The sequence below is a fragment of the Protomyctophum parallelum genome (genome assembly GCF_964188405.1).
Source record: "Protomyctophum parallelum genome assembly, chromosome: 15".
Taxonomy (NCBI): domain Eukaryota; kingdom Metazoa; phylum Chordata; class Actinopteri; order Myctophiformes; family Myctophidae; genus Protomyctophum; species Protomyctophum parallelum.
In genome coordinates, this window is record NC_139710.1 from 20,984,889 (window position 1) to 21,010,188 (window position 25,300).

At 43.3% G+C, this 25,300-nt stretch overlaps 1 protein-coding gene across 1 annotated transcript in view; it reads left to right on the forward strand.

Annotated features, from left to right (window-relative positions):
* The first annotated feature begins 8,527 nt into the window (after positions 1 to 8,527).
* Positions 8,528 to 25,300, forward strand: part of dapk1 (death-associated protein kinase 1) — an 89,552-nt gene continuing 72,779 nt past the window's right edge. Inside the window, exons 1-2 of the mRNA XM_083783901.1 lie at positions 8,528 to 8,654; positions 9,289 to 9,477. Of these exons, the coding sequence (XP_083640027.1) occupies positions 9,416 to 9,477 (62 nt within the window). The 5' untranslated portion in view covers positions 8,528 to 8,654; positions 9,289 to 9,415. The remainder of the gene's footprint in view (positions 8,655 to 9,288; positions 9,478 to 25,300) is intronic.

The window sequence follows — 25,300 nt, forward strand, 5'->3', positions numbered from 1 at the left end:
AGGCCTGCTTCAAGAGGGTATCTGCCTTCACCGCAATGTCAACCACCATGACTAACATCAGTCTGGCTACAACATAAAAAATCTCGTACATCATCATAATGTAATATGTCGATTTGACTTAAATTCTCCTTTCATTGTCAATGGCATTTGTTTGTGTTTAGCAGACACTCTTAAGCAAGAACAAAAAGCATATTTTCCATTGTCAATGGCAAATATTGAGACGTGTGGGGACAAGATTTAGCGGACATTTCACCTGAATTCCCCTTTAATTGTCAATGGCTAATCTTGAGACGTGTGGGGACAAAAGCTGTTTTATAGAACCTATAGAAAGGACTAGCGGCCCTTAAAAGATTGTCACACCCGTGCGAAGTGAGGGGCGCTCTTATCATCATACATCATCATGCATCATCATGCATCATCTAATGCCTATTGCCTGTGATTGGTTAGCTGATTTGCTTTCTTGATGTGTGGGGACAAAAGCTGTATAGCTAAAAATGGATTTCAGGAAGTCCATGATTTGATTGTGTGTAGTACTAGTATTGACTTGACTGGAGAAAAAAAAAGAGGTTTACAATAAGAAAACTCATCTTGATGGTCAATTAAATAATAACAGTCAATGGGTTAGCGCCCCAGCCTGTGTCTTCCGTGAGGAAGAAGCCCAACAAACCCACGGTGAGGCCTTTAGGAGAGCCATGCAAGCCTCAAGCGGAGCCTGCAGAACCGTTGCGGCTTGAGAATCCACCATTCCTGAATAAAGTGCCTGGTGCTGGGAGTCTGGTGCAACGCACAGGGCCTGACCTGGTGAGAGCAGGAGTGGACCTGGTGAGACATAGGAGGGGCCCGGACAGGTGTCAACCCACAGAGCCTAGTCCTTCCATGTGCCAAAATGGTCAGTCCCGGCAGAGTAGTTCAGGAGGAACGGATTGTGTGGCCCTGGTTTTTCCCTAATGGGACTTATCGAGGGTAGCTACTGGGACGTAAGTCGGGACTTGATCACTCCCGGCTGGGTCACCTGAGTGAGGGGTATGATGTTGCGAGACCCGAAACCCCGATGACCTTGGGATACATCACTGAGGATACGTCCCAGGTGCATCCATTTATGTATGTATTTTGTTATAGTTCTTCTATTTATAGTGACTCATAGGAATAGACTAAGTGACAACCAGGAATAGTCTGGTGACCACCGGAGAGACGGGTGGCAGCCGGAAATTAGACGGTACCCGGGAGCAGTATGGGTTAGCGCCCCAGTCTGTGTCTTCCGTGAGGAAGAAGCCCAACAAACCCACGGTGAGGCCTTTAGGAGGGCCATGCAATCCTCAAGTCGAGCCTGCGGCACCACCAAGGGCAAGGTGGAGCCTGCGGAACCGTTGCGGCTTGAGAATCCACCATTCCTGAATAAAGTGCCTGGTGCTGGGAGTCTGGTGCAACGCACAGGGCCTGACCTGGTGAGAGCAGGAGTGGACCTGGTGAGACGTAGGAGGGGCCCGGACAGGTGTCAACCCACAGAGCCTAGTCCTTCCATGTGCCAGAATGGTACCTCCCAGTCCCGGCAGAGTAGTTCAGGAGGAACGGATTGTGTGGCCCTGGTTTGTCCCTAATGAGACTTATCGAGGGTAGCTACTGGGACGTAAGTCGGGACTTGATCACTCCCGGCTGGGTCACCTGAGTGAGGGGTATGATGTTGCGAGACCCGAAACCCCGATGACCTTGGGATACATCACTGAGGATACGTCCCAGGTGCATCCATTTATGTATGTATTTTGTTATATTATAATACTCCAATTATCTCATAATGAATTTCCTTCTTTAGCTGACACTCCGAAACCTTGTGACTTTAGTGAAAGTGACTATGGATATATGTTGCATAATTCGTGAGCAAATAGATTTTGTTTTAGGGACTTACATACTTACCATTAGACTAGTGACTAGTCACTAGTCCATCTGCGCCCCACCCAAAAGGTACTTTCATGGACCCCCAATCAAATGATTAGATTATAGCCTCCTGACATTAAAATATGTTAAACATAATTGTACATGTACAGATCCTCTTGTGATCCCTAACTAGACCCTGTGATAGTGCTGAGGTGTCCTTGTGCAAGATGTGAATGAGAATGAACTTGTCAGTGATTGAAAGAGTGCTGGCACTCGGAAATAGTTCGTATATGTGGAATGGACAGAATGGTGAGCAGGCAAGGCCACCGGCCAGGCTGACCAAGAGGAGGCAGAGGCAGAGGATTCGTTTTAAGGTTTTAATTGGTGTGTGCTGTACAAAGGGACAAACAATAGTCGGCATCAATAAGCCTATCAGACAACAAATCATAAATGGCAGCTCAATCCATATTCAAGAGTATAAATAATATTAATAATTAAATCAAACATGCATAATTAGAGATCAGATATAACATATATATATACAATATATATATATAATATCTTAAAGCATCAAATATACATATATAATAATAATACATATATATATATATATATATAACATCTCAAAGCTTCAAATATATATATATGAGAAACTATATCTCTATGTTAAATAATCAATCAGGAACAATGCAGGCCAAATAGATAAGGAAAGCATCAATCAATCATATATGAAACATAAACATACCTATAACTATAATATGTCAAATATATATATATATACATGATGCCCAACCAGGCCAAACATTATACATTCCATGCAGTTTCCATAAACCAGCGGAAATAACCCACATAACAAGCAGTTGACTCAAAGCACATGGGCAGTGCAGTGAGTCCATGCAGATGAGGTGATAAACAAACCATTAAATAAACAACTTAAAGAACTGCTGGTAATAGGAGAAACAATATACAGTCCATGATCACCTAACTCACGTTTGGTTCGTGGACGCACACAGTTGGAGGGGAAGAGAGAAATGGTGCTGGAGGTTGGTAGACAACAAGACACCACTGGTGTGGTGATCTTCTCAGCTTGAATGGGGGAATGAGTGCAGGACAGGTCCACTTATAGCCTCCAACACCTGTGCGTGGCCAATAGACAAGCTGCCACTCACTCAGGCTTGATTGGATGGGAGTTACTCTCCATGAGCCTTTTGACAGCCACCCCGGAATTTGGATAAATTCCAGTTCATCCAAAGGCTCAATTGTTGTACGCAATGCTAGCTGTTCGATTGGTGTTGAGGAAGCCACCCCGTCAACATTCTCAGGTGTAGCAGCGATCACCAGCTCTTCCCATGTCTGGGACTCTGCAGGCTTGGGGAAAGCATCTGTCGGCATGGAAGATGAAGACTCTGGGCCCTCACTAGGTGATGGAAGGGAGGCAGGCCAATGGGCTGCCCCTCGGTCGTATGGTTTGGAGGGGGAAGGTGGTCCGGCTCTCGGACTGGGTCGAGTTGACTGGGTAGAGGTCCCTAGTGATTGAACCTCATTCCCGTAGGTGAGTGGATGGGCCGGAACTTTTACTGCCCAGCCCAAGGACGTGTGGTTAGCAACAGGCCCACAAAATGGCCCAGCCACCACTGGCTCAATCGGGGTGACGTAATACGGGTAGTCAGGCCCGATGAGGGTAAGAGGCTTCACTTTGACCAAGTTGGTAAGTGGGAGGGTGAAGGTCGGATCCATCAGGTCAGGTTGACCTGCAGAGGTAATGGAGAAGGCCACGGCTGTACCGGTTATTTGAAGCACATTTGATCTCACCGTTAGGTTAAGGGCCTCGGGTGTGCCCCTCAGGTTAAGCTGCCGGACTGCAGCTGGGAGAATGATGGTCCTTTCGGTTCCATCATCTAGGACGGCAAAATCATCTGTGCTTCTTTCTCCATTAAATGGTGTGACCTTTGACACTTCCAACTTGACCTTTGAACAGTTTGGTTGGTCAATATGCAGCTTCTTGGTTGCTCCCATCGTGAGCATGCTCAGCTCCTTCTGGAACTCAGGTACGGCGTCCTCATCGGTGGGCCGATGGTCACCTGATGGCTGAGTAGCTGGAATGTTGGGTGGACTGGGTTCTTGTTGAGAGGGCAGTGGAACTGTAGGAGGTGGTATAGGGGTCCCGGGTTTTGCCGAGCAGATGGCTTGGTGCGTCGGCTCTGCAGTGAAGGCTACTGGGCCCAGCGCTGCACTCTGTCGTCCCTGGAGGGCTGCGTATGCATGGCGGTCAACGGACACCTGCTGGGCTGAGCCCTCTGGTAGGTGGACGGACCTTCCCGAGTGGATGGTCTCTGTGCCTTCATCTGCCTGCTCGTTCTGCTCAAGGAAGGACGAGACAATCTGGGCCTCCTCCAACCTCTGCCTGGCCTGTCTCAGCCTCCGCTGTTGCACCATGTGCTTGGTGATGTCCTCCTTCTCCTGCAGGTCCCGCCGAGTCCACTCCTGGTCCCGCCGAGTCCGCTCTTCCAGGATCCGACATCGCTCGTCTGCGATTCTGTCCTCCTTGATCTGCTGTTCGATCTCTAACAGAGCCATGGCCCTCTTCCGTTCGTTGAGGGCGGCCACTTGGGTGTCATGCAGGGCTAACGAGTGTCCGCTGTGCCGACTTCTCTGGCTGGATGCTCTGGAGCCGTGTCCAGAAACCGCCTGGCTGGCAGCTCTGGAATAGTGAGCCGAGCCTGGCTGGCTGGGGGCTCTGGAGAACCTGAACCTGCCTGAACCTGAACCTGCCTGGACGGACCCTCTGGAGTGATGGCTGGAGCCTGCCTGGCTCGGCGCTCTGGAGTGGTGGGTGGAGGTTGCCTGGCTCGGCTCTCTGGAGTGGTGGGTGGAGGTTGCCTGGCTCGGCGCTTTTGAGTGGGGGGCGGAGCCTGCCTGGCTGGACGATGCAGCAGGCGGTTCCTCTGCGGGCTGGCCCGGTATCAAGGCTGCACTCGGCTGTTGTCGCCTCCGCTGGGGGTGAGGCAACCCTTCAACCAGCAAGGCAGGTTGTTGCCTTGTGGCATGGGCCTTGGGTGGGACAGTGGCTCCCTGGAGCAGCTTCATGGCCCTTTTGTCCGGCTCCGCTTGATCCTCCAATTTCTCTTCTTCCTCCTCATCCTCCAGCCTTCTGCCTTCCTCTCTGCCTGCCATCGGTTCCATTACATCCGGCTCGAAGGACCATTGAAAGAGTGCTGGCACTCGGAAATAGTTCGTATATGTGGAATGGACAGAATGGTGAGCAGGCAAGGCCACCGGCCAGGCTGACCAAGAGGAGGCAGAGGCAGAGGATTCGTTTTAAGGTTTTAATTGGTGTGTGCTGTACAAAGGGACAAACAATAGTCGGCATCAATAAGCCTATCAGACAACAAATCATAAATGGCAGCTCAATCCATATTCAAGAGTATAAATAATATTAATAATTAAATCAAACATGCATAATTAGAGATCAGATATAACATATATATATACAATATATATATATAATATCTTAAAGCATCAAATATACATATATAATAATAATACATATATATATATATATATATAACATCTCAAAGCTTCAAATATATATATATGAGAAACTATATCTCTATGTTAAATAATCAATCAGGAACAATGCAGGCCAAATAGATAAGGAAAGCATCAATCAATCATATATGAAACATAAACATACCTATAACTATAATATGTCAAATATATATATATATACATGATGCCCAACCAGGCCAAACATTATACATTCCATGCAGTTTCCATAAACCAGCGGAAATAACCCACATAACAAGCAGTTGACTCAAAGCACATGGGCAGTGCAGTGAGTCCATGCAGATGAGGTGATAAACAAACCATTAAATAAACAACTTAAAGAACTGCTGGTAATAGGAGAAACAATATACAGTCCATGATCACCTAACTCACGTTTGGTTCGTGGACGCACACAGTTGGAGGGGAAGAGAGAAATGGTGCTGGAGGTTGGTAGACAACAAGACACCACTGGTGTGGTGATCTTCTCAGCTTGAATGGGGGAATGAGTGCAGGACAGGTCCACTTATAGCCTCCAACACCTGTGCGTGGCCAATAGACAAGCTGCCACTCACTCAGGCTTGATTGGATGGGAGTTACTCTCCATGAGCCTTTTGACAGTGATCATTGTTGTACTTTCCAGTTTCGAATGATCTTGGAAATGATCTTTTATGAGGGTAACTAGCCATGACAGCACCACTTCAAGAATCTTTATTATAGTAAAAATGCAAGTCCTGAAATAAACACATGGTGGCAGTAAAGTTCTGATTTAAAGCCAAGAATGTATGCTGACCATTATGGAATTTTGTGTTCACATGTGAATAAACTGGTAGACATATCATTCAAACTAACCCAAGATTCCACTCAAATATTCTTCTAATGAAATGACTGATAAAATATTTGCTCAGGATTCACATGAAGATAAACTTGAGTTTCATTGACTCAACTCCTCAAATACACCTTAAAATGCAAGCTTCAGTCAGCAGATGGTGCACTTGTTCTGTACAGCATAGGCTACTATCCCATATAGGGAACTTTCCTTTGGCCCCTGGAACTCATTCAATATTTCAATGTAAAAATAATGATAATAATAATAATATTAAAACATAAAAATAAAAATAAAAAATATATATATGATGGTTAGTTATACAAAACCAATGGCATTAGGGATGACCTTTTTGAATAGTTTTCCATGACGAAAACAGTTAATTAACACATTAATTAATAAGAATAAAGTGTAGACTATACTATATTTAGAATGGAGTGACTTCACTCACTGTGACTCACTCGGGGTCATCCGCCAGGACCACATTTACAGTCATGATTCATGATATGAAACAGGTATAGTTTGCAGAATGGGTACAGTTCAAAAGAAAGTACAGGTCATGGGTAAATTTAACCCTTGATGAGAACATTTGACTACAATGGACAATATCACCGTGTAAGATTTAAGGGGGGGGGGGACTGTATGGGTATACTGTATAGTACGGTATATCAAGAAAGGTATAGAGTGATGACCTGCAAATCATGTTTGTACAAATAAAGTAGAACAACCTGCCTTTCCTGAAACATTTGTGTGTGTGTGTGTGTGTGTGTGTGTGTGTGTGTGTGTGTGTGTGTGTGTGTGTGTGTGTGTGTGTGTGTGTGTGTGTGTGTGTGTGTGTGTGTGTGTGTGTGTGTGTGTGTGTGTGTGTGTGTGTGTGTGTGTGAATATGGGGGATAAAATGCAGTAAAAGGTAGCTATGTATACACATACAGTATTCTGTACATAGATGATGACATATGATGATACTGATGCACAAAATGTTGCAAACCAAAACATTCAGTACAGCACGACAATGGACATTATGGCCTGAACATGTAATTAAATAGACTAGCTTCTGGAATGTATACCACATTCAGGAAATGGGCAGAATTTGGAGTTTGAAATTTATGTGGCTGTTGAGTCCAAAACACTATCTCAAAGTCACAAAGTTGCAGATGGTATTACATTTGCTTTTGTCATTCAAGTAAATGATTTACTGTCATTAACAGAGCAACTAAACGTAATAACTCACATAGTACACAGAACATGTGGCTGCCAAACCACCTCTCTCTTGCTGCAGTCCTTAAACCAAACAAAAATGAATGAAGGAATGCTAAAACATATTTTGAGCAACGAAGCCTTGGCTCTGAAGAGGAATCTGTCATTCTTAGAGTGCTGCTGATATGTGAAAACATGTGAGCTAAGTCCACTGCCATCACTAATGACTTCAAGAGCCTATACATTAAAGTGTTAATTCAAGAGTATTTGCATGGGTAAATTGTTACACCCTCTTAAGCCCTATTTTACACTTTGTCTACCATGGTGTTGTTTGACAAATATCCTATCTACAAGCTCACAAGTTGCATCGCAGGCAGCACATTGTAGCCTAGATCAGTGTTTTTTTCATGATTTGACATTTTTTTCTTTCTTTGAACAATGTTTTTATTTCAGTTTAGGCAACTTTACAAAATGCATTATTTTTACAAAAGTATTTTCAGAATAAGTTGTAATTGGTAAAATGTTCATAGACTATAGCAGCTGTTTTACTGTTTAAGGGTGTACTGTATATGGTGTCAATCTGAAACAACGGCACAATGAGCCCCCTATACCGCAAACCCTTCCATTCCATGGGACTCATTGTGACATGGATTTGTGCTCACTCAAGGTGAAAGTGTTACATGTTGGAACAATGTGCAGCATGTACATCACTTCATAGTTCAAGTCTGGTCACCCTTCCTCACACACACACACACACACACACACACGCTCGCACGCACGCACGCACGCGCGCGCGCACACACGCACACACACACACACACACACACACACACACACACACACACACACACACACACACACACTTATAGCAAGCAATAACTCGCTAAAAATAGTATAAATAATGGTGTTCTGTTGATAGTTTCTACGATTTTGTTTGCAAAAGTGAAAGGTGAGCAAAACCGTGGCCCCAGACAAGTGAACGCTCTGCTGCCCCCCTGTGGTTGAAATGGTGGCCACATTGTAGTCTTCCACCCTCCAGACACACACACATGACACACCACCCGGGCTAGTACATTGTTACATTCTTGCTCCCCGTTCACGGCAACATTTTGTCTTCCGTGATCTAAACTAGGGAACCTACGCTTCTCCAAACGCATGCAATCACGGATTAATTTGGCAGCAGGATAGAAGACACGTCACGTCAGGCCGTCACCATGTAAGATAGTCTACTTTATTATTATCGAGACATTTTTGCAGTTTCACGACCAAAATGTGATCTGATAACGTTGGGCTATCACGGTTCTACAAGGAGCGAGTCAGGTTTTAAAACATTTTGTAAAGCCAGTGCTTTGATAACGAATGTGGGCATTCGGTTGTTGGGCGGCTGAGAGTTAAAAGAAGAAGAAAAATATACAGTTTAGGCTATAATTTTGAATAGACACCTGCGCTGCTGCGCAAAAGATCCATGGACGAGCACTCGTTTTCTTTACTGGAATAAAAGCAAAGGAGTAGTAGTGTAGTGGTGCCAAAACCCGTGTTCTGGTAACTACGTGAGGCTTTTCAGGGAACCGCGATCCAATACCAACAATTATGCAGCGACACAGACGAGCTTAATGACCACATCTTTTCAAATAAGAGCACAAGCACATCATGCCATGTATTAACATAACCTCTCTTTGTAAAGCAGAGGAGAGAAAATCAATTATAGGATCCGTGACGTAGCCAAAAGGTGCAGGTTCACCGCTCTTTTGTTGAAGTGGATCACTTGCAATGTTGCATACTATGTGGGAGTTAATTGTGTTCTAAATTATACTATTGTCTGCATTTCCCCATTTGTTTTCATTTGAAAGCTCCAAGCATGCGGAAGACTGTCAGTAACCTGTCCAGAGGCTGACAGGGAGGGATGGTGCTGTTGTGAGGAGGAGGTCAGTGTGGGTTTGGAAGAAGCGTCCCTGGAGCAGGAAACGCCACGACAATATGACCATTTTCAACCAGCAAAATGTTGAGGAATTTTACGAAATTGGAAATGAGCTCGGGAGGTAAGTTTTGCATTTCACACTTACAGCATAGCCTAGGGCCCTAGGCAGTGGTTCTTCCCCCCCCCCCATTTTTTTCTTTATTAAGGACCCCCATCTTGATATGCATTTAAGTATTAGACCCCCATAACTCTGAGAGTGTACAAAGGAGACAAATACACTGTCAGAGTGACAAACCTGGTTCCTATAATAACTATCACTCAAAATGATTGATAGTGGTGATGGATAGCTGGAGACCACACGGGTCATTGAGGTGGCCTAGGCTAACTGGGCTTTAAGCCTATTACAGGGTAGAATATTCCACTCTATGACAGTATGAGCACAATGCCTTTAAATGGTAAATGGTGCATTTATATAGCGGCGCTTTACATAGATTGTGCATTACATTCACCCATTCACACACACCGATGGCGGCGGAAACCATGCAAGGCACCAGCCAGCACATCAGGAGCAATTAGGGGGTTCAGTGTCTTGCTCAAGGACACTTCGACACTAATTCTGGGGGAGCCCGGGTTCGAACTGGCAACCTGCGGTTACCATCCGGCCACTCTTCCCCTGAGCCATTGCCTTTGTCACCGGTTAGAAGGCTACTACTGAGTGCCATTTGAACTTCCATTTTATTTGCTATGGTAGAAGAACTAATGATGAATCTTCAATTCAGACGTGTTTCATGTAAACGATAGAAGCTCGACCCGCCTAACGCCATGCGTGTGTGTGTCACAGTGTGATCCGAGTGAGACACACACACTATATCTTTGCCCACGGACTGTGGGTTTCCCGTGCTGGGCACTGGGCAGGTTGTGTTGTTGTTCTGTGTTTCTCCGTGAATGTCGTGTGGCTGCTGCTCCGTGTTGTTGTTTCTCCATTAAAGTTGTGCGTTACTGTCGAAGACGTAGGGGTAGGGTCGGTGACGTATCGCAGCTGCGGAGCACGGGCGTAGGCGGCGCTTCCTCCTGCGTCGCGGCCTGTGACTTGCCCAACTGAACTGTGCATGAAGTGTGTGCTTGCCGTTCACAAATTGTTACCGTCTCAATTGTATATATAGATGGTCCCATGGTGCAACGGTATGTTGGTGCCCTCAATGTATGCAAAAGGCTTTTGGATGCAGTTCATTTAACAAATGCACACACACACACACACACACACACACACACACACACACACACACACACACACACACACACACACACACACACACACAGTATTTAGATGGCAGCGTTCATAGACACACATGCGGGTTACACATGAGTAAACATGCATGGGTCATCAACACTTGCACATGCAGGCACACAGTGAGATATGCCTGACTGGCGCTGATTGATGTTCTCATTGTTAGTGTTGGTTATTGCAGTGGTTCTTAAAAGTGTGGTCCAGGGACCCCTAGGCGACCCTGAGAGAGTTTCAGGTTGTCCCCCAAAAAATAAGTTAATACAGCAGGAAAATTTGTTTAACCGCTTTATCCACAATTGCATTAGCTATTTCAAAATGGCCAATCTACAAGCTCACAACGTGCTGCAAAAATCTCGATAAAGTTAGAAACATCTGGAACATTTTTAACCAAAACAAATTCTTGCATGGCCACATACTGTACATATTCATTTGTGGGTCCTTGAAATGAACGACTTTGAGAACCACTTTTTTTCAGTGGTGTCTGCGTCTCATCAGCAATAGCTGATGAGACACCGAGAGCGCGCCGGCATCGAAGGTAGAACAACGTATAGGTTGCGCCAGGTGTCAATGGGTTAAAGTGGAGAAATAATGGACCAAAGTTACGTTTTCAAACTTCTGTTGCTGAGTTTACAGGGCTCACTAGTAGTCCAATTCATGTGTTGTTGCAAGGTGTCCATTTGCAAAGGGATGAAAGATGTTGAGAGATGGGGGTTAAAAAATATGGACTCTGCTGTCACGATGACTTTTTTTTAGCAAATGCCGTGGAAGACAGGTGTGCATAAATGACAAATTGCTCTTACATGTGGCAAATCCCAACACCATCTACAGAGCAGAGTTGGTGAGTGCAATGTGCTTGACAGATGATAGGTAGGCTACGATGCATGAAGCAAGCTATATCAAATCCTGAATGTTATTAAACCTGTGAGTGTTAAAATTCTAAATGACTGAGGAAGATATTGATTTCCTAATCCTAGTCTGAAATGAAACCATTTTTGCTGAAATAATAACAGATTTCTTCTTTTTATTTTGTAGGTTATCGATGAAGCATGATCTCTCAAATGCATTTAAAATTAGATTTGGTTATTTGAACATTCTAAATCTTTTATTATTATTATTATTGTTATTTTTTGTATTTGGTCTAATGGGGTTTTTTCTAGTTTAGATCAACATTCTTAATTTTAACCGTTTAACCAGTCATCCTTTTCAAGGAACAAAAACATAATTTAAACGTCTGTGAATTTAGTTGCTACTCGCTGCACACTTCCTTACTTGTTGTAAGGGTCCTTGTATTCACACTCTGACACTCAGGATTTAGCAGTGTACCAGGGGGAACTGGAGACTCTTGCCATCTCCAATGTAGATGAAGACTTATGTGCAGTTTTATCTATACAGTATGGTGGGCATTATGCAATGTGTTTTACCCTATGGTAGGCACTCGGCATCATTCAATGCTTCTCAAATGACTGCTGCAAACATGGAAATGAAAGGCTCTCTGATATGAAGGCATGTACCCCATACCTGTGATAGTCAACCAATTGTGTTCTATTCTCTGGGGGCTGTCGTGCTATGCTGCTTCTCAGTTCAGCACTCAACTTTCTGCACTAAGGGGCACTGCTGAATTTGGTAGTGGCTTCATTCAGCTGCACTGGTAATAGAGAAGGTTGGGGAGCCGTGTCTAATGGTATTGAATTTCTGCCTGGAAGCAAAGTAGATGTCTACGCGAGTGCGATAGGTCTTGTTTGGGACTTGTTCCAGTCTGGGTCGATTGCCCACTGCAGTCTTGCTCAGGAGGAGATTCTAGAGATTCTTGGTTGGGTTGCCTGCTATAACGGGAATGATAATCATCATATCATATCATAAGTGTTTTTTACAGCTCATATAATAGCATTTTTACAGGTGTCAACTGTCAACAAACACCCAGAGGACTAGTGGTGATGTAGTGGCGAGATTTTCATGATTGGCTGGCTTCTAAGCCAATAGGAGACTAAGGCCAATGGGAGACTAAGCCCTATACGTCCCGTTCAGACGAAAAACAAAAGCCTTTGCGCCGCTGAGACAAGCAGCCACCTGTAAATGACGTTTCAGTCTGGTCTAATGTAAATGGTTCTGCATCATGTTTCAGTCTGGTCTAATGTAAATTGTTCTGCATCAGTCTATAAAGATTGGAGGGACCAAACAATCCTACACACTCATCTATTTCTCATGGCCTTTACAGCATTGTTTTAATTTTTATGCTGTAAACTAAAGTCATAAATGGTATAGTCAGACATAAAATATTAATATTAATGAATCTAAAAATCTCCCAGTTTTCTCATTTGAATGCTGACAGTGGAACTAGACGAAAGGTCATGGGTTCACCAAAATCAATAGGTTTCTGCTACATCTCAGAACCATGAATGTTCATGGTTTTGTACGACTAAGCATTTGGGAGGTACACTTAATTCAAATTTGAAATTTTGGTCTGATGGTGGTGCTAGAGAAAAGGTCACTAAAATCAATACATTTCTTCCTCTTGGGAGCATGAAAGTGCACAGCACATTTCATGGCAATCCATTTGCTACTTTATATGTTGGTCACAGACCAACTAGAGATACTAGAGATTAAGATAAAAGAGAGAGAGAGGCAAGGTTGAGCTGGTTTAGTCATTTGCAGAATCTGAATATTTTTGGACTCCTGTTGCACAGTATAGAGAAGGGATCAATGCAAGTGCAGCACAAGTTCATACACATTCAATAACCCTAACAACGTGGCTATGTTATTAAAATGCTCAACCAGTGAAATTGCTGGACGTCACCTTAAATTGAACACCATGCTGCTCAGATTAAATGTTTTGCAACATATAGTAAATGTCATGCCATTCATGAGTTGATTCATAAGTTGATACTCACAAAACAGGTGGGGTTGATCAAGGGACCTGACTGTTTATGATGAAAGTCACTGAGCGTATGTGTTCATTGGCTAGATTACAGCGGTGTGACCGGCTCTGTAATTCCTTTTGATCTGGGTGTATTCCAGTCTTGACTCCGTCTGGAATTGGAATGAAGTGCATTTAGTTTGGCAGAGTAGGGAATTATAAGTGGCGGTGAGTTAAGCCTCTCACTGACGCCAAGTCTGCTTTGGAATGCTTGATTTCACCAAAACCTGCTTTAACCACTTAAACCCTAGCATCCAATATTGTGGGGATAGGTTGCATTGAAAATAGCAGATCGACAAGGTCACGTCACTCAGAACGTGTTGAGTTTCAAGGCTTTGTGAGATTCTAGATCGTCTATTTTCAGTGAAAGCTTTCCCCACAATAAGGGCCTTTCTCGGCCCCACCCTTCTCCCATTGTTACTTGCGCAAGCAGAGCGCGCAAGTAATGTTTTCGCCCGGTCTCTTCCGCCGTGACAGCTGTCCCGCCATTCGATGTTTATGCAGAAAAACATCAAATCTATGCCTGTTTTGCTGGGACCAAATGACCACAAATGACCATATTTCTTACGTCATCATTTAGAGCTAGTCATACGTATACTATATACATAATCAGTAAAAATAAAATAGCAAATCTGCTGGGACCAGAGTACGTGGTGTGTATATGTATGACTAGCTCTTAATGATGACGTAAGAAATATGGTCATTTGTGGTCATTTGGTCCCAGCAAACCAGGCACAGATTTGCTGTTTTCTTGCATAAACATCAAATGGCGGGACAGCTGTCACGGTTTTTGGCGCAAAGTAACCACAGTATACCGCTAATCAACTTACAACTACACACTTTATACAGTATAGAGTATAGAGTATATATGTATACGTATATAGTATATGCCTATATACTATATATATACTATGTATATTTCTTATGTCATTTAAAGCTAGTCATACGATACTATATACATAATCAGTAAAAATAAAATAGCAAATTGTGCCTGATCTGCTGGGACCAGAGTACGTGGTGTGTATATGTATGACTAGCTCTTAATGATGACGTAAGAAATATGGTCATTTGTGGTCATTTGGTCCCAGCAAACCAGGCACAGATTTGCTGTTTTCTTGCATAAACATCAAATGGCGGGACAGCTGTCACGGTTTTTGGCGCAAAGTAACCACAGTATACCGCTAATCAACTTACAACTACACACTTTATACAGTATAGAGTATAGAGTATATATGTATACGTATATAGTGCATGCCTATATACTATATATATTTCTTACGTCATCATTTAGAGCTAGTCATACGTATACTATATACATAATCAGTAAAAATAAAATAGCAAATTGTGCCTGATCTGCTGGGACCAGAGTACGTGGTGTGTATATGTATGACTAGCTCTTAATGATGACGTAAGAAATATGGTAATTTGTGGTCGTTTGGTCCCAGCAAACCAGGCACAGATTTGCTGTTTTCTTGCATAAACATCAAATGGCGGGACAGCTGTCACAGTTTTTGGCGCAAAGTAACCACAGTATACCGCTAATCAACTTACAACTACACACTCTATATAGTATATATGTATACGTATATATTATATGCCTATATACTTATATACTATATATATTTCTTACGTCATCATTTACAGCTAGTCATATTACGTATACTATATACATAATCAGTAAAAATAAAATAGCAAATTGTGCCTGATCTGCCAGAGTACGTGGTGTGTATATGTATGACTAGCTCTTAATGATGACGTAAGAAATATGGTAATTTGTTGTTGTTTGGTCCCAGCAAACCAGGCACAGATTTGCTGTTTTCTTGCATAAACATCAAATGGCGGGACAGCTGTCACGGTTTTTGGCGCAAAGTAACCACAGTATACCGCTAATCAACTTACAACTACACACTATATAGTATGTATACGTATATAGTATATGCCTATATACTATATATATACTATATATAGTATATGCCTATATAGTATATGCCTGCTTTGCTGGGACCAAACGACCACAAATGACCATATCTCTTACGTCATCATTTAGAGCTAGTCATACGTATACTATCTATCTATCTATCTATACTATAATAGAGCGAATGTCTGAGTGTGTGAGTGTGTGTCCGACCGCATTATCTCCTCATTATCTCCTCATTGCCTGCACCAATCGCTCCCACTTTTCACACAGGCATTGACCATATGAATATGGAGGGCGTAACGGAGCCCTTTTTTCGATTTGACACATTAATGATTATTAATTTATTTATTAGTGAATTAAAAACGCACCCGGGTGCAGTACCCCCCGCAGCCACAGGGCGGCAAAACTCCAAGTGAATTGCATTTTGGGACCGTCACTGATTAATACTGGGACACAGTTTTCCGCGTAACTTCAGTTTCGCCCGCAGTTACAGATCTCATCTTTCCTGCACCTAATGTGAAACATTGAACAGCACGGCCACGATCACAACGGAATCATTATCTATCGGGCTGGCTCTGTTGGATCACTTCATATAACTTTTAACCAAACGTGGGTGAAACAGCGTGCAGCCGCGCACGTAAAGACTGCACGTGCGCACGCACATGGAGTGGACGGATTGATTGATATACCAAAACAACCCTTGCTTAGCACCTCGCTAAAAGCGTGTGCGCAGGCTACTCTGAGGTGGGCACCACTGTCGTTATAATAGGAACCTTCTGCCCTTGCCTGGCTGGATTTGTGTGTGTGTGTGTGTGTGTGTGTGTGTGTGTGTGTGTGTGTGTGCAGACTACTTTCGCTGTGAGCGTGTGTAAACTACTTAAGCTGTGTGTGCGTATGTGTGCGCGTGCGTCATCGCGTGGCCGTTTTCAGTTCGCTATAAACACAACACGAGATAGAACTGTCTTGAACATAAGCCACACACACACACAGCGTGAAGTGGCTACAGCGCACGCTCCGGTGAAAACAGCTAATCTACAAGCTCACAACATCACAGGTTGCAAAAGCCATGAGTTCTCGCAAGCCAAAGCTCACAATTGAGACCGTTTTGGACGCAAATCCACCTGCAAATTGGATCTCTGCGACTGTCCATAACTCCATATAGGTGCATGTCAAACTGGGGGGCCTTGATACTTTTCAAATGGGGCTCTGTTGTCTAATAAGTGTAAATGTTGCGGTCCTTGCTCTTGCCATCAAAACGTTTCCCTACCATACTGCTGTTTTTATTCATAAAAACACACACACACACACACACACACACACAAATATATTATACAAGTTGAAATATATATCAGAACGGGTAAGGACTAGTATACATAATCAGTAAAAATAAAATAGCAAGTTGTGCCTGATCTGCTGGGACCAGAGTACGTGGTGTGTATATGTATGACTAGCTCTTCACCTTATATAGATAGAAACTTGAATCATACTTAATAATACTAGGTGTTTATATGCATAAAGTAGGTAGGTAGCAAATAGTTACATCTAAAAATTATACATTTTAAACGTTCCTTCACAGAGATACTGAGATTTGACAGTTTACAGCGGTCGAAAGGACTTGCACGCTCTGCTTGCGCACTAGTTGGCCATTTATGGCCTACTAGTGTGCAACAAGCAAGTATGCACTCGACAGAGTGCAGTTCTAGTTTATATTGTGTTTAGTTTGGAAGTGGCTAATCAGAGGCGGCCAAGGGCGGGTCTTGGCTGAGCATCACCGTAGATTGTACGCCCCCTGAAGGACTGGTCAACCATAATCGGGTTTACGTTGTTAACTACGCAGCCAACCCCTGTTCCTAAAACCCCTCTGAAGCTCACAGAGTGATTGATGCAAGTCTCATCAGAGTTCAAGGTTAACTACTAATGTTATGCCTTCACATTAGCCTCAGTGGTTAATTCAGAAGGCTTTGACCTTGACCACGAAGGCTTATCTTTCTCAATTTTGTTTGTAGGGCTGCACGATTTTGCCTGAAAATAAAACCCAGTTTTTTTTCCCTCTGAAACCTCGATTTCGTTTTTATTTATTTAAATGCAAACAAATATTAATTTTCCTATTGGAATAAAGTCCAAACCTTCAACAAATCCCTTTGGGATTAAACAAGTGAAAACGTTATATGTCCATTAACCAGGCAGAGGTCATCGCCATGCTAGCTTGTGGTCATTTTAGCCAATTTCTTTGCCACAGACAAAATGAGTGGACAATGATATTACAGTAAACACAGAGAGCCCTGAATGACCATAATTAGGTCTGTAACTCTGGTCCATTTGGTTCCATTTGTACACTCTTTTTTTTCTTTCCCCAAGATATGTATGAGCTTATCATCTTCTCCTCTTAACCACTTTAACCCTAGAATCCCTCATTTTGGGGAGGACATTTGTCACAAATAACTGATCTACAAGCGCACAATGTTGTAAGCTTGTAGATTTTTGCCGAAGAGATACCGTGTAGATGGGGGGGGGGGGGGGGGGGGAAACTTAGAGGGTTTAAGACTTTAAGTGGTTAGAAAACATATGCTAATTGCTAATATTTAAATACTGATAATTAGTTTAGTCACACCCTAGCACTCTCCAATGCCATGCATTTAAACTACTTGTAGACCACTTTGCAGCTGGTGACCTACATCCCACTGGGGGGCATGCAGAGGGAGAGGCAACCTAACCACATCATACCAGAGATTCACATCTGTTGCTGTGGTGCCAGTGCCACAACAACAAGTTGTTAGCAATACTGTTTCTTGTTGTCTGTTTTATTTTTACTGAGTTGTTTGTGTTCTGCGAAGCCGGGAAATGAAGACTCCCGTACATTTACTCCATTTCTCCATAATCCCTTTTGGTCAAGCGTGGGATACGTTTTGGATCCTCGCGCAGCCAGAAGGAGATCCGGGTTCAAATCCAAGTGGTAACATCTAGGTGCATAGTTATGTCATACACAGGGCAAAGCTGAGAGGGGACTGTACGGGCCAGGAATGCAACCAGCCAGCCAATTCAAAACAGTAGTGACAGGGAGGTAACGTTATGTACAGCGCACGCTCCGGTGAAAACAGCTAATCTACAAGCTCACAACATCACAGGTTGCAAAAGCCATGAGTTCTCGCAAGCCAAAGCTCACAATTGAGACCGTTTTGGACGCAAATCCACCTGCAAATTGGATCTCTGCGACTGTCCATAACTCCATATAGGTGCATGTCAAACTGGGGGGCCTTGATACTTTTCAAATGGGGCTCTGTTGTCTAATAAGTGTAAATGTTGCGGTCCTTGCTCTTGCCATCAAAACGTTTCCCTACCATACTGCTGTTTTTATTCATAAAAACACACACACACACACACACACACACAAATATATTATACAAGTTGAAATATATATCAGAACGGGTAAGGACTAGTATACATAATCAGTAAAAATAAAATAGCAAGTTGTGCCTGATCTGCTGGGACCAGAGTACGTGGTGTGTATATGTATGACTAGCTCTTCACCTTATATAGATAGAAACTTGAATCATACTTAATAATACTAGGTGTTTATATGCATAAAGTAGGTAGGTAGCAAATAGTTACATCTAAAAATTATACATTTTAAACGTTCCTTCACAGAGATACTGAGATTTGACAGTTTACAGCGGTCGAAAGGACTTGCACGCTCTGCTTGCGCACTAGTTGGCCATTTATGGCCTACTAGTGTGCAACAAGCAAGTATGCACTCGACAGAGTGCAGTTCTAGTTTATATTGTGTTTAGTTTGGAAGTGGCTAATCAGAGGCGGCCAAGGGCGGGTCTTGGCTGAGCATCACCGTAGATTGTACGCCCCCTGAAGGACTGGTCAACCATAATCGGGTTTACGTTGTTAACTACGCAGCCAACCCCTGTTCCTAAAACCCCTCTGAAGCTCACAGAGTGATTGATGCAAGTCTCATCAGAGTTCAAGGTTAACTACTAATGTTATGCCTTCACATTAGCCTCAGTGGTTAATTCAGAAGGCTTTGACCTTGACCACGAAGGCTTATCTTTCTCAATTTTGTTTGTAGGGCTGCACGATTTTGCCTGAAAATAAAACCCAGTTTTTTTTCCCTCTGAAACCTCGATTTCGTTTTTATTTATTTAAATGCAAACAAATATTAATTTTCCTATTGGAATAAAGTCCAAACCTTCAACAAATCCCTTTGGGATTAAACAAGTGAAAACGTTATATGTCCATTAACCAGGCAGAGGTCATCGCCATGCTAGCTTGTGGTCATTTTAGCCAATTTCTTTGCCACAGACAAAATGAGTGGACAATGATATTACAGTAAACACAGAGAGCCCTGAATGACCATAATTAGGTCTGTAACTCTGGTCCATTTGGTTCCATTTGTACACTCTTTTTTTTCTTTCCCCAAGATATGTATGAGCTTATCATCTTCTCCTCTTAACCACTTTAACCCTAGAATCCCTCATTTTGGGGAGGACATTTGTCACAAATAACTGATCTACAAGCGCACAATGTTGTAAGCTTGTAGATTTTTGCCGAAGAGATACCGTGTAGATGGGGGGGGGGGGGGGGGAAACTTAGAGGGTTTAAGACTTTAAGTGGTTAGAAAACATATGCTAATTGCTAATATTTAAATACTGATAATTAGTTTAGTCACACCCTAGCACTCTCCAATGCCATGCATTTAAACTACTTGTAGACCACTTTGCAGCTGGTGACCTACATCCCACTGGGGGGCATGCAGAGGGAGAGGCAACCTAACCACATCATACCAGAGATTCACATCTGTTGCTGTGGTGCCAGTGCCACAACAACAAGTTGTTAGCAATACTGTTTCTTGTTGTCTGTTTTATTTTTACTGAGTTGTTTGTGTTCTGCGAAGCCGGGAAATGAAGACTCCCGTACATTTACTCCATTTCTCCATAATCCCTTTTGGTCAAGCGTGGGATACGTTTTGGATCCTCGCGCAGCCAGAAGGAGATCCGGGTTCAAATCCAAGTGGTAACATCTAGGTGCATAGTTATGTCATACACAGGGCAAAGCTGAGAGGGGACTGTACGGGCCAGGAATGCAACCAGCCAGCCAATTCAAAACAGTAGTGACAGGGAGGTAACGTTATGTTCACCAGGCCACCTAATGCATCATCTATAATCCATCATATGACGGTGTCGGATAACGGTTGCATGCCGACAAAGCATAAATACGTTTTAGAACATGGTTGAGTTTTTAAGCTTGAATGCCTTAAAGGTTTAATTAATTTTCATACATTTTTCTTTTTTCTTTTAGGTTTTATGATCTCAATTACACCCAAAAAACCTGAACTTTGAACATTCAGTGGATTGTCTGTGGTCTGGAGTTTTCGCTGGGGTTTGGAAGCCTTTTGAGCTGCAATGAAAAGGGGCAAAACTGTGAAAACAGTGACATTTGCAGGCTGTGACATCACAAACGGCAGGAAAATCAGAAAACCCCAGACCACAGAAAATCTACTGAATGTTAAAAGTTCAGGTTTTTTGGGTGCAATTGAGCTAAGAAAAGCTAAAAGAAATTAAGAAGAATTACAAAAACTTTTTTTTTAATGTCACAATCCCTTTAAGCCTTTTGACAGCACCAAACCAAACTGACTTGTTGCAATTTGCTGGAAAGTAAGAACAAAAGAAAATAACATGTACCTCCATTAAGGCAATCCTCGAGGAGTATAATTTTCCAGAATTAATCTGCACAGTCAATGGAGGATAATTGGAATCCTGCCAACTGTGTTAGCAGGTGAATAGCAAGAGTGTGTGAGTGTGGGTGCAGCGCGCAAGCGTTAAGAGGGTGGGGGGGTGTGTACTGCTGACAAGCCATTGTGGTCAATGAAGAGAGAACTGTGGTTAGTCAAGCATGCAGACTGAGAGGCTGTGATAGCAAGAGGATAGTCACGTTTCCCTCGTCCTTTCTCTCGGTAGGTCATCACATGTCACCCTGCATAATCTGCATAGTTATGCTGAGTGTGTCGAGAATCCGATCTTCACCCCTACAAACCACAATTGACAAAACATCAGCTCACTGTTGAGTCACCACACAATGCCATTGTTGTATATTTGATTGTGTCTGCATCGTTGCTGGAACGGGAAGGCTTGGTTGAGTTAAATTAGTTTAATGTTAAATGGGTGCAGGTTAGAGTTGGGGCAATAAAATATATCAAAACCGATATTTAGAAAATTGGAACCAATAACCAAATTAATCTTGCTCATGTACGTTAATGGCTGGATTATTATTATATATTTTTGAGTGGTGCAACCACTCCCTTACGGAGCTATGTGTGGGGTGGGTGGCTGGGTGGGTGCGTCTGAGCACGAAAACGGCATGGTTTTGGCAGTACAGTACAGTACAGTACAGTACAGTACAGTACAGTACAGTACAGTACAGGGACCCCGACACGGGGCTCGCCGGAATCGGGTCGGCACCCTGGGTGCGTTCCTGTGGGTCTGGAACTGTGTGCGGGACATCCATTTTTCACATTTCTTATATATCACAAACAATTCTAATCGATTACTTACTAAATCGATTAGTTTGTTCAGAAATGGTGAAAATAGCAGTTCTACAAGCTCACAGCGCATTTTCGATGTGACGTGCTGTGAGCTTGTAGATCTGCTATTTTTTGCTATTGTCGTTAGGGTTAAGGTTGCATAAGTGTCGGAATGCACCTCATCTGCCCGTCTCACCTGCGTCTAAAAGGTTCTCGCCTTCTCGTCATTCCAGAGGCACTGACAGCAGAGACGGAGGGTTGAGTGTCAAGCTGCCGCTAATGTTTTTCTCGAAACTTACAAAACCAGTCTGTGTGCCTTCGAGCACCCATTGTGGTCACAGTGACAGAGTTAACCACCTCGAAACCAGCGGAATGTCAGTTTCAGTACGCATATGGGGGCCTGGTCTAAGAACACAGAGGGAGGAAATAAAGCAGGAGATGACAGATGGACCAGCTGATGCCCACCACCACCACCACAGCCACCACCATGCCTCGCTGACAGCTACCACCGTCTTGTCTCTTGAGTCTGGCACAGCTTGTGCTTCTGTTTGTGTCTAATATCGTCGCTGTCAGATAGAAGCTGCCTATCTATCTCCATTTTTTTTCATAGAATTAACACTATATTTTATACTTTGTCATATGACAGTGTATCACAAAAGTTTTCTTTTTTCAATGTTCAGCTTTAATAACATGGTCCACTATAAGGACGCCAGGTTGACAGTGATTAAGTCTGTAACTCTGTAATAAAATGTAACCATTGAAAAGTATTCACACAAGCTTGTAACTAATACATTGAAAAAGCGCTCCTCCGTGCACAGGTCTCCGCCAGGTCAGATCCGTCTTGATTACATGACTATAGAGATAATGTGTACCGATTTGCGTGGCGGGTGAGCGGGCGGTCGGTCGGTCAGGGTGCGAAACATAGTCTCTGCAACTCGCCGTCGGCCTGGTGGAGACAACTAGAACGGATCCTTTGGAACCACCCGATTCGACTGTTTTCTCCTCTTTGTCTGCCTCAATTGCGCCAGCTGTCTTGTCAGTGTTAAAAACGTTTAGACAACTCTACCAGAACCTGTTCTCACCCACATTACGACCCAAGTCAACCTCAGACCAGTTTACACATTACGACCCAAGTCAACCTCAGACCAGTTTACACATTACGACCCAAGTCAACCTCAAACCAGTTTACACATTACGACCCAAGTAAACCTCAAACCAGTTTACACATTACGACCCAAGTCAACCTCAAACCAGTTTACACATTACGACCCAAGTCAACCTCAAACCAGTTTACACATTACGACCCAAGTCAACCTCAAACCAGTTTACACATTACGACCCAAGTCAACCTCAAAACCTGTTTACACATTACGACCCAAGTCAACCTCAGACCAGTTTACACATTACGACCCAAGTCAACCTCAGACCAGTTTACACATTACGACCCAAGTCAACCTCAAACCACACATTACGACACAAGTCAACCTCGAACCTGTTTACACATTACGACCCAAGTCAACCTCAAACCAGTTTACACATTACGACCCAAGTCAACCTCAAACCTGTTTACACATTATGACCCAAGTCAACCTCAAACCAGTTTACACATTACGACCCAAGTCAACCTCAAACCAGTTTACACATTACGACCCAAGTCAACCTCAAACCAGTTTACACATTACGACCCAAGTCAACCTCAAACCAGTTTACACATTACGACCCTAAATGGTAAATGGTGCATTTATATAGTGCCTTTATCCAAGGCGCTTTACAGAGATTGTGCATTACATTCACCCATTCACACACACATTCATACACCGATGGCAGCGGAAACCATGCAAGGCACCAACTAGCACATCGGGAGCAATTAGGGGTTCAGTGTCTTGCTCAAGGACACTTCGACAGTAACTCTGGGGCAGCCTGGGTTCGAACTGGCAACCTTACGGTTACCATCCAGGCACTCTACCCCTGAGCCACCGCCGACCCAAGTCAACATCAAACCAGTTTACACATTACGACCCAAGTCAACCTAAAACCAGTTTACACATTACGACCCAAGTCAACCTCAAACCTGTTTACACATTACGACCCAAGTCAACCTCAAACCTGTTTACACATTACGACCCAAGTCAACCTCAAACCAGTTTACACATTACGACCCAAGTCAACCTCAAACCAGTTTACACATTATGACCCAAGTCAACCTCAAACCAGTTTACACATTACGACCCAAGTCAACCTCAAACCTGAGTTGATCAAATGTACAGTATGTGCTACAGAGAGATGATTGCTACTGTACATTCTAAGAAAGATGGCATCGTTGATTGTACTTTACTTCCTCAACTCATCCTATTGTTCCACATCTCTCCTCAGCTGTTGCTGGGTATCTATCTAACTCTTTAAGGATAAGTCACTGTAAGGCTAGCTGTTCCCATGGTCTGATAGAGCAGCGGCGGGTCATGACCTTAATTGTGTTCACCAGATGGCATACTTTTGTCTTATCGCTAAGCTGAAGATTGTGAAGGAGAACTGCTCTGGATGCTGCTGAATTTAAGCTTTCCCTGTGAGTTTGGTTTGTTATACCTCTTACCTCCAGTTACAATGTGTCCACTGTTGCCTTTAAGCATGGGGGAGGTGAGTGACATTCCAGTGACATGCTGAATGGCCTTTCACTGTGAGTGCAGACGAGTGCAAACACTGGATACCTGCTCTTATTGTGGCTTTCTTTTCCAGTCATGTAGCTGTAGCTCATAGTTAGACGTTGCAACCGTGCCAATGTGCCGATCCTTCCTCTGAAGGAAAAGGACACTCCTGGTGTCAATACATGTACGTTTACTAGAAGGATAAACCCCTTGAGATCATGAATCAGCTCATTTTCGAGGAGGACCTTTAATAGAGAATACAATACACAAAACAATACAACACAAATACATCCATACGAACGCAGATAAAAGCTCTCTCCGCCCTAGCCACTCCCACGCTCCCTGACTACCCCCAAAATGCATACAGTAAATGTAGCACGTGTACACATACCCATTCAAAGCTATATACAAATGAAGACAAACTGCACATGCACCTGCACGTTAGAGAACAAATTTCCATGATTATGTCAAGTAGAAACAATAGCAAGATGTTGATCTAAGTAAAACGAGATGCTTAGTTTAAAGACATGGATGTAGATAATGGAGCTAAATATACAGGATAGGTTGTTCTAGTCTGATGGATCTATATATTTGGAGGCACAGTATTGAACTAGATAAAGTGCCAATCGGCACAGGTCTCCACCAGGGCAATCAAA